The sequence below is a fragment of the Prionailurus viverrinus genome, chromosome B3, assembly GCF_022837055.1.
Source record: "Prionailurus viverrinus isolate Anna chromosome B3, UM_Priviv_1.0, whole genome shotgun sequence".
Classification (NCBI taxonomy): domain Eukaryota; kingdom Metazoa; phylum Chordata; class Mammalia; order Carnivora; family Felidae; genus Prionailurus; species Prionailurus viverrinus.
This window is the reverse complement of record NC_062566.1, coordinates 69,036,594-69,046,931: the sequence shown is the minus strand read 5'-3', so window position 1 is coordinate 69,046,931 and position 10,338 is coordinate 69,036,594. Positions and strand designations below refer to the sequence as shown.

General features: G+C 54.3%; 1 protein-coding gene across 1 annotated transcript; it reads right to left on the bottom strand.

The window, feature by feature from the left end:
* Positions 1-3,609: 3,609 nt before the first annotated feature.
* On the bottom strand, positions 3,610-9,113 carry LRP10 (LDL receptor related protein 10). The gene is made up of 7 exons (XM_047864383.1): positions 8,470-9,113; positions 8,030-8,074; positions 7,377-7,509; positions 6,453-6,643; positions 5,319-6,336; positions 4,856-4,985; positions 3,610-4,726 (listed from the first exon to the last, which is right to left on the bottom strand). The coding sequence occupies exons 1-7, from the start codon at positions 8,501-8,503 to the stop codon at positions 4,139-4,141; spliced, it is 2,139 nt and encodes a 712-aa protein (XP_047720339.1). The 5' UTR covers positions 8,504-9,113; the 3' UTR covers positions 3,610-4,138.
* Positions 9,114-10,338: the final 1,225 nt, after the last annotated feature.

Below are 10,338 nucleotides of genomic sequence, written 5' to 3'. Positions count from 1 at the left end.
CTGAGTGCCAGATCCTTTTTCGTGTGGAAAGGCCCTTTCCCTTCAGATCAGCTCTTATCTTTCTTCCCGACGCTGCAAGCACCCAAACATACCTTCTGATTTTCTGGCTCCTCCTCACCCCATGTTTGCCAGGTGCTGTGTGAAGCAGCTTCCTGCATTATCTCCTGTCATTCTCATGACGTGGAGGCTTAGAGTGGTAGGGGGGTAGCCTGTCCCCAAATCAATCATCAGCTGGAAAATGGGGACACCAGAATTCCCACCCTGGTTCTTCCAACGCCAAAGACTTTTTCATCTGCCTTGCTGCCTTCTTTGTCTTAAATATTCCAACTGTCTTCTGTTATTTGGAACAGTCTGTATTGTAATCTTCAGGGGACTCCTCCAACGGAAGAGACAAATAGTAATCATGGACTAATGTGCAGTAACACTTCACTGACCAGAGATGAACTACGGGGCAACGTTTGGGGTCTAGGGGGAGCAGAAGGGACCCCTGAGCAACTACAGTACTTACACACTTTACTCATTGGATAGACTCTCCAGGCTTCAATCACAGCTTCCCTTGTCCTTATTTACAATTTCAGTATGTGTCTATGTGTTCCTATACTCATTACAGGAAATTACAGAACATTAGAGTAGCAAGTGACCCCTGATCACCCAGTAGCAAGGGCAACAACACCACAAAACACTTTAAAGGTGTCATAAGCATTTAAAAAGTCATCGAAGAGCATTTTGGCAAAAAGGCGAACAGCTTCCCTGACACTGTTACAGCTTCTGAAAACATTGTTATAGAGAAGCCATTGGTTTCTATGAATGATCCTCAGCCATCTGGAAAAATTTGTGTTCTATTGCAGATGTGCTGAAGACTGTTTAGAATGATTCCCTTCCAAAATGAGTTTTAAAAGTTTTATATTGTTTTTTTTTTGTTTCTTTGTTTTTAATTTTTTTAACGTTTTTTTATTTATTTTTGAGATAGAGAGAGAGACAGAGCATGAATGGGGGAGGGTCAGAGAGAGGGAGACACAGAATCCGAAACAGGCACCAGGCTCTGAGCTGTCAGCACAGAGCCCGACGCGGGGCTCGAACTCACGGACCGCGAGATCATGACCTGAGCCGAAGTTGGCCGCCCAACCGACTAAGCCACCCAGGTGCCCCTAAAAGTTTTATATTGTAAAGGGGTGAGCTTCATATATCTGGAAAACCCACTTAGGTGGTTGGATTAATTTCTATGATACCATATAAGAGTGAGACGGGGGCTGCAGACCCCAGGAAGGATTATTGACCATGACCATTGACTGTGCTTTGGGTCACAGGAGCCAGCTGGGTTTCACCTTGAACCACTCTCTTATCCCACTAGTAAGAAGTGGAGGAGGGAATAACCTGAGAAATGTTGGCTCTCCTCCACGGGAGAGTCTGTGGAATAGTGGGGCAAGGGTGAAATTTGGAACTGAACCAATCCAGGTTTAAATCTGCCTCTGTGTAGAGACTGGGCTAGTCTCCTAATTCCTCTGAAACTGCTTCCAAACCTGTGAATTGGGATTATGATGCCCATGACACAGCCTTGTTTTGAGGGCTCACTACACATGAAAAAGGATCTGGCACTCAGCAGGTTGCCCAACTATCTGGTGCTCCCACAACCTCAGGCAGTGTGGCTAGGGGTCCCTCTCCCCTCCCAGCAGGGCCTGGAGCTTGGTTCAGTCCCAGATTCTTAAGGACTCAATGCTGGTATGTGCTGTTATCTCAGATTCCCAGCCTGATCTCCATCTCATGCTGAGACACCTCCCTCCTCTGCACTGAGAGCCTTGACAGGAGTCCCATGCCCCAATACTGGGCACTTTGGATAGTGTTGTCTCTGTCCTGATAGGATGTGAGGTGGTTTTGTTTCTTTTTCCATAGGGCTTGGTGCAAATAAACTTGGGTGACTGCTCCCCAGTTCCCCACCCTCTCCTGGGTGGGACCTTCTGAGTTTCCCATGTTGCCTGTACAAGGCTAAGTCCCCTCTTCCCACCAACCTGGGGCTTCTCTGTGGCTGACAAAAGTAGCATTACCCTTTGCACCTTCTAGAGCATACACCCAGCACCTAGAGAAACTTCTTTCAGGCTCAGGACACACAGCCCTTCCCAGTGAACTCTACCCTCAGGTCTTCCCTCTGGCTTCCTGAAGCATTCCACCCTGAGGAGCATTCTTTTAACATGTCTTTGTCCACAAATTACAAATAACACCAGGAGGTCAAAGATCTGGAGCAGGACAAGTGATGAGGCTGTCAGCTGAAGGAGAGGAGCATGGGAGAAGGTGCAGACCAGGAGATGGGGAGGTGTGGAAGGAAAATCAGCATTCCCTGCTTCCCTGGGCCTTTCACTAGGGGAACCCAGGGACTGTTAGCACTAGGGAAGGAAGACTCAAAGGGAGAAGGGTATGCAAGGATGGGGATCTCTGAAGTCCCTTCCCCAATCTCTGGAGAGGGTCTGGAGTCAAAGGAATCTGGGTCTTTCCCAAGATTCCTCAATCCAGGACTATACCATATTCACTCTCTGCCACTTCCCTAGGCTCTTGCTCACTGAGAGGAGGAAACATGCGGTTGGTGCTGGGTGTGCGGATGTGGGCTCAGACACAGACAGGCTGTAATTAACAGGGCCCTTCCGCCAGAGGCTGGGGCTAGACCAGGCCGGCCAGGAAGGGTGAGGGCGAGCCTGAGGAGAGTCTGCTTCTGTTTGGGAATGCCTCAGCTCCATGCCACCCCCATAGATGCTTTCTGTATCCCTTGTCCCAGTTTTCATTTCAAACTCTGGGACGGCTTCTGTCACCTCACTTACCAGAGGCTGGGCTCCAACATTTCTCCAGGTTATTCCCTCCTCCATCACCCACTCTAGCTCTTCAGCTCTGGCCACTGCTTACACTCCTGCCTCTTTTCTTAGGAGGTCTGGGGTCCAGCCTGCAGCCCTAGCCCTCATATCTGCTTAGTTTTCTTATCCTGTGGATTCTCACTGTTCCTAGAATCCACAACTCTATTCCACCTATGGACCACATTCTTCAGAGTCTAGTTTGGGCCCTCTTCTAGGCAGACCTTGTTGGATTTGGTCAAAGTGATGCCAGCATCTTCACACCCCAGACGTTTATGATTTTTTTCTCTCAACTTATTTTTGCCTGCTTTGAGGCATCCTGGCCAAGAGTTCCCCTATCTTGCACAGGACAGACTGTAACTGCTTGGTGGGGGTGGAGGGTAGAGGCCAGGAGTTAAAGCTCCTGCGTTCCCCTAGGGACATTCTGCTTCTATGATCTGTGCTCTGGGAGTACTCCATGAATGGGAACATTCCCACTACAGCGCCCAGCTGGCTCACTAGACTTCTGGCCTGGTGGTGAGTAAAGAGGCTTGGTGCTGACCCCTGGTGTCAGTCACTGTAGGGCTGAGCCCCAGGTAATAGGTGGAGGTGGTGGAGAGGGTCAGTCCTTAGGGTTCCTAGAGTGGTGTAAAAACCAAGGGTATGTGGTTAAGAAGAAGTAGGAAGAGGGCAGCGTTCCGAGGGCAGAGACCTTCACAGGGAGGGGCAAGGCGAGGGGAGCATAAGCTGAGATGGGTAGAGACAGGGCTCAGGTTATAGCTCATTTACAAAAATCTTAAATTTCTGGTTCTTTTATTTTCAACCTTGACTTGCTGGGCAATGACCTAGCTATGGGACAAAAGCAGTTTTTGTGCTCTTTTTATGAGCCAGGCCCTGCAGGAAGGATCACAGTCGGCAAAACCTCAGGCCCTGCCCAAATCCTTCCCTTGGGTGCTGGAGATCTCCAGCCAATTGACATTCTGGTGCTGAAAGGCCACTTTGGGGTAGGGGTTTGGTAAGGATGGAGTGTCCGGGCCTGTGACCCTTTAAGAAATTTACTTTTTAAAAACAGCCACCTGAGTGGTGGTGTGGGAAGACAGTGGTGGTAGAGAAATGGTGGTCTCTGGGCATGTGCGGAGGGAGCTCTGTGTGAGCCCTCTCCCTTCCTGAGGGATACCTAATTTTACAGCAGCTACACAGGGTCACAGGAGGCCTGCCAAGTCCCCTCAGACAGAGGGTCAGGGAGGGAAGTAGCGAAAGGGAAGCTGAGTTGCCCTCTAAAGGGTTGTCACTGTGACCAAAGCCCCCAAGGGAGCTAGGTCACCTCAGGCAAGCAGTGGCTCATCCTCTGCTTCGACTACCCAGACCCCTGGCTCAGCCAGTGGCACCAGAAGCACATCGTCCTCATCCTCTGGGGACAGGACTGTTGTGTGGGGTTCAGGTGGGGTCCGGGTTGGTCCTGGGGGCCGAAGGCTGGGCAGAAGGCAGCCTCGCAGGGCCTGCACCACTCCAGACAGCAGTGATGACTCTGGGGACATGGAGGGCGGTGGCCCTGGGGCCTCAGAGATGGTAGGGAGGGCTGGAGATGTGCTGGTAGATGGGAGGGGAGCCTTGACGGGCAGTGGGGGTGCCTGTTCCCCATCCTGCCCACCTTCCGCTCCGCCCTCACGGGCCGGACCTGTATTGCCATCTAGGGACTCAAGGGGAGCAGCAGAGGGTGTGACCTGGGATCTGGTCTCTGGGTTCCGGGCTGGGGGGTTGGTTCGAGGAAGCAGGCCCCAGCGGCGTAGACGGCGCACCAGGCGGCGCATAGAGCGGCCCCTCTGGCGGCGGCGGGCACCTGAGGCACCCCCTGGAGTCATATCCTGGCGCAAGATCTGTAGCAGAGAACGCAGGTTGCCCAGCACTGAGTTCTGCAAGGAGAGGAGGCAGACATCAGAGTCAGGGAGGTGGGGAGGGCCAGGAGCCTCAAAGAAGAATGGTACAGGCGCAGGGCCACGGAGGCTGGGAAGCAGGAAGTACTGGGCCGGGAGGTCACTTACATCATTAGGGTTCTCCGTAGGGAAGTCCTCTACTGGTGGGATGGCACCCTGGGCAATGAGTTGCCCATAGGAGGGTGGGGCCTGCTGCTGCACAATCTCAGCCTCCATCCGGGACAGGGGCGCGAAGATGCTGGAAGGAATGAGGGCAGCTCAGTCACAGGTGGTGCCGGCCAGAGCAGCCTGTCCTAGCCTGAACACGTCTTTTCCCTCCACACCCAGGCCAAGACCACTGAGCTATGTATGCCCTGGCTTTCCCAAGAGCCATGCGAGGTTCCCCTCCTTCTTGGAGACTGCCTTTAGGATCTAGACCTGTCCTTTCCTCAGAGGAGCACCCCCATCCCCAAGCTGGACAACTCCAGGAGCCAACCCAGAAGCAGGTCACCAGAGCCTGTCCCCAGTGTGGGCACCCTCAGGGTCTTCCCCTCAGCCCCCCGCCCCTGCAGCTGGCTGCACCCTCACTGACCTGTACTCCTGGGTGCGAATGGCATAGAGCTTGCAGGTGCAGCCCAGGGCAATGACCAGTAGCAAGCCACACACCAGGCTGCCAATGACTGCAGCTGTAATGACCTTGCGGGGCAGGGCATAGGAACAGTCCCACTCATCGCTGCCGTCGGCACAGTCTGGCTGCCCGTCGCACACCCATGTCTCATACACGCACTTCTCATCCCGGCAGCGGAAGTTGCCAGGCTGGCAATGCCGGCAGCGTCTCTCGTCTGCTCCATCAGCACAGAAAGTCTGGTAGTTGCAACGGTCAGCGGGCAGGTAGCAGGCTGTGGTGCTGGTTGTGCCAGCAGGCCCACAGGGGAAGTGTCCAGGTGGGCAGCCGGGGCAGTTTTCCTCATCTGTGCCGTCGGCACAGTCCCATGAGCCATCGCAGCGCTGGGCCTCACTGTAGCAGCGCTCACCGAGGCCCTCACTAGCCCCCAGGCCAGTGCCTAAGCCGCAGGGCCGATCCCAAGGCAAGCAGTAGCCTCGCACATGGTAGGTGGCGTTGAAGCCCCGACCATGGCTCCAAGCAACTGTGTGGTAGGCCACAATGGCCTGGCCAGACAGCGTCTCCACGGTGACAGACTTGCCATTGCTGAAGTGGGTGAGGCTGCGCAGTAGCCGAGGGGTCTTGGGAGGCCCAGGGCCATCATACACATGTACTGCATCTCCATAGCCCAGGTCCAAGGCCGTGAAGCGCACTGCCAGGCGCCGGCCATCATGGGGGTCCAACAGCCAGAGGCAGGACTGGGGGTGGGAGCCTGAGGCCAGGTGTGAGTATCCAGGGGAAGAGAAGACCCCGTAAAAGTCTTCCAAGGTATGATTGCAGGGTGGGGTAGGGACAGGGGCTGGGGTCAGGTCAGGGAAAGGGTCTGAGCTGCAACCTGCCTCATCAGAGCCATCGCCACAGGCATCGATCCTGTCGCAGCGCTGGGCCAAGGGCACACAGCGGTGGTTCAGGCACTGGAACTCCTCCTCCAGGCACATCAGCCAATCTGCAGAGACATCATGGAGAAGACACCATGAAGCACCAGAGTTGGTAGGATCCTCCCCTCCTCCCTGGGGCTTCTATTATCTGTTCTTCTAGTCCCATGGACAGCGTACAGCATACCTTGGCTGTAGGAGAGCAGGAAGCCCTGGCCCACGGGTGCTCTGGCTCCAGCATAGCTGTAGGTGATGGTGACATTGCCCCCAGGCAGCTGCAGAGGGCTGGCTGGTGCCTCACACAGGGAGATCTGTGGCTGGAGAGGGGAGCGCAGGATTAAGCGCTCTGAGCCACAGGCCAGGCGCAGTTTTTGGAACCTAGATGGGTGGAAGAAGGCAGGATGTGAGATATTCGTGACCACCACTGGTTTCTTCCTCTCCCAGTGCCGTCAGGCCCCTTGTACCCCAAGAAGCACAAACCCCTGCTCATCCATAATCCAAACAGCCAAATGAACTCAGCCAAATTCCTTTGTAGTCAATGGCAATAGTCCTAACAGAGGCCCGTGGCAGCACAGCATTCTGATCCCTCAGGCTCTCCCCAGACTGCCCTCTCCCTTCACCTACTCCTTTCAGGATAAATTCATGGAGAGTGAACTCTGTGAAGCAAGTAGCCAGGTACTTAACATGGGTCCCAATCTTATGGCTCAAGGTCAGAGGAGACTGAGGAGAGACCTGTACTGTTTAAAACATCTCGGGAGGCTGAGGTAGGTTCTAAGCTAATTAGGAATAGCTTTTGAAGCCCAGGCAAGGATGTGCAATGGACTGAAGGACTCCTCAGGGCAGCCATATTGGAGCCCAAGGACTGTTTCTAGAGTGACTGCTGTCCTTCAGAGATGACTAGAATCCAAGCTAGATGTCTGCCCCAGCTCACCTCCAATTTACTGTGGCCCACAATAAGCCAGGTTTTTAGGGAAGACTAGGCCAAATCAAATCCTACTCTTTCCCCTGTTGACAGGAATGGAAATTCCATGAAGAAGTGATTCCTGAAGGCTTTCCCATGGTGGAGGGGGTTAGGGGAGGGAGGGTAATAGGGTCTTGTCCCGTTTCTCACCTGACTGTCACAGTCTGCTCCTTGCTGCCCAGGATGAGCCACGTGCAGTTGGCAGGTGAGCTGCGGCTGTCCCGCAGGGGCCTCTGTAAGGTACCCTGCACTTCCAAGAGCACTGCCGGGGGGTCCTCACAGGCTGGAGAGTGAGGAAGGTAGGGACACTGGTTGAGAGCCCATTACTGTCACAGCCCCTGCCCCCAGGCTTGAGGCTTCTAAGGGTCTGAGCTCTTCAAGAAGGAGCAGAGAAACTGCCCTTCTCCAACCACACATACACACACTTTAAAATCAGTCTTCAGCTGGCCCCCTTCCTTCCCACACTCATTATAGCTTCACCTTAAGTATCAACACCAGAAACAATCTGAGGTTGGCTTTGTGCCAGCCGCTGGACCAGGAGGAGCAGGAAATACTGTCTCTACTATCAGGGAGACTACATTGCAGCTAGGGAGACCAAGCATGGATATTTGGAAAAACAAAATAGTACGTAACTACCAGGTGAGAGCTCACACTGGATGTTTCCCCGTTTGTAAAATAAGGGTGGATGATCTCCACTCTAAAACTACCGTAGGTGCCAGAGGAATTTAGGGAAGAGAGAATCCTTCTCAAGGGTTTTCTCTCACTACCAAACCCTTGGGGCCCCAGGGGCATCCTTTACGCACCAGGATTTGGGAAAATGATCCGGTCTGGATAGGCCACAGCGCCTCCTAGAGGAAGAGCAGGAAAGGACAGGAGAGTTAATTGCCCTTAGTTTTCTTCACCTGAGTAACTCAAGGAGGAAAGGAGCCATCTGGGATTTCCGGGTAGTTTATGGGAAAGGGGCAGTGGAGCAGGGGAGGATGCGGTGTGTGACCTCGAAGGAAGCCACAGCAGCACGGCCGATGGGGTAGGCACGCCGATCTAGGGAAGCCTGAAGGAGGATGAGGGCTGAGGGGAGTGGCTCGAAGCTTCCCGGAGGTTGGGGAGGGAGCTTCGGATGCGGCGGCAGGCGCTGGGGGGCACCGCCAGGCAGGGAAGGTGGGGGACGGCAAAAGAGAGCGCCCGGACTCTGATAGCCCCAGGGGCGGGGTGTTGGGTTAGTAGTCTTGTTTCGGTTTCTCACCTAGGAGGAGGAGGAGGAGAGTGGTGGGTAGCATCCTGAGTCGTCCGGGGGTGCAGGAAGAGTCCCGGAGCTTCAGTCGTCTATCCAGTGGGAAGGCGGCGCCGCTCCGAGCGTCCAGGCTCCCCACTGCCGCTTCCCCGAGGGGGCTGCATGGCCCGGGCTCCCCCACGGGTGCTCTGGATGCCAGGGCTGGGGGCGGGGAGGCGGCGGCCGTCCGGGAGCAGGGGCGGTGCCTCTCGCCAACTTCGGAGTTGTTTTCCCCCCCGCCGCCGCCGCCGCCGCGCTCTCTGCCGCGCTCTATCCCGAGGCCGGCTTCGAAGCCCCGGGAATCGGTTCGAGGCCCGGCGCTGGAGCGCGCCCTCGCCCAGAGCCCGTCCGCAGGCCGCGAGAGCCCCTGTCCAGGCCCGGCCGCCACCTGCCGGGGCTTGAAGCCACTTCCTCTTCGAGCCAAACTTTGCCGACGGTCAGCCCCCAGGGCCGGCCCGGGCGCGGCTCAACTTCTCCTGCGCGTCCAGCCGGCGGGACGCGGCGGGGGAGCGGGGGAGGGGGATAGAAGGCTCGGCCCAGCTCCCCGGCCCTCGCCCGGGCGGTACCCCCGCCAGCCCAGGGGTTGGAAGAGCCGGGCGGACGGAGAGGGCGGGTGACGAGCCTGGCCCCACCCCTGCCAATCAGCGCTCTCGCCCCGCCCACCCTCTCTCCTTAACCCCTTTCCGGCCCTGCCGGGACCCGTCAGACCCGCCCTCGGCTAGGCTGTCCGCCTCCACTTTGGACTCGGCTTTGTTCGGTCTCTTCCGTGACACGTTTGTTAACAGGACTCGTTGGCCAGAGGACAACTGCTTATTCCGTAACTGTCTTGTCTTTCCTTTGGACCCTTAAACTCTCAGTACTTTTCTTGTCCCAGTGTCTGAGATCAGGCAGCACTTTTTGTCGTGAGCCTCTATTATAGCAATTACCACACGGTGTTATAATTATTTGTTTACTCCTCTTTCCCGCCCCCGCCCCGCCCCTTCTCTAGAAACTGAAACTTCCTGTAGGTTGGGGCCTAGAATGTTTACCTTTGCACCCACGGGGTTTCTCTCCTACTAAGACACAGTAAGAACCCAATATATGGTAAATAAACGAATAAATGTGCCTTCGCCACTTGCTGGCTCTGTGACCTTGAGAAAATCACTTAACCTCTCTGCTTCTCATTTGTGAAGCCGAGTTAATAGTGCAACTCCCTTTTAAGGTTGTCATGAACATTTAGGGCGTTAATGCACGATGAGCATCTAGGAAGTGCTCTGTAGTTCCGAACAATTATGATTAGTCACAGAAGATATTTCTTATTTATGTGGGTTGTTATTCCTGTGGCACTGATAGGTAATATTAATAAACAACAACAATAGCAAATACTTTTTGAGCTTTTTTCACACTTCAGGCACAGATCTAAGCACTTTTCATGTATTTGCTCTTTTAATCCTCACAATCTTGGGAAGTAGAAACTATGATTACTCCCATTTTACAGATAAGGAAACTCAAGCACAGGTTAAGTATTTTGCCCGAGATCACGGATCTAGTAAATGATGAAACAAGGCCTTGAGCCTAGGCAATTTGGCTCTGGAGAGAGTGTACATTTGGATCCTTACTACTCTCTGCTCTCTACAAATGGTACAAAACAGTTTTCTGTCCATGACATTTGTTGTTGGCATCAGTTTTGATATTTTCAAAACTGGAACCACAGCAGGGTTGGCCATAAAAAGGCCCTTCTTCCACTTGGACCTTGGTCCCTTGGTCTCTCTGCTGTGCCCTCTGCTGTACTCCCTCTGTGTGCAGCCTTTGGGATTAATGAGGAGTGAAATAGAAGGCTGAGTGTGAAAAAAAGGATGTTGA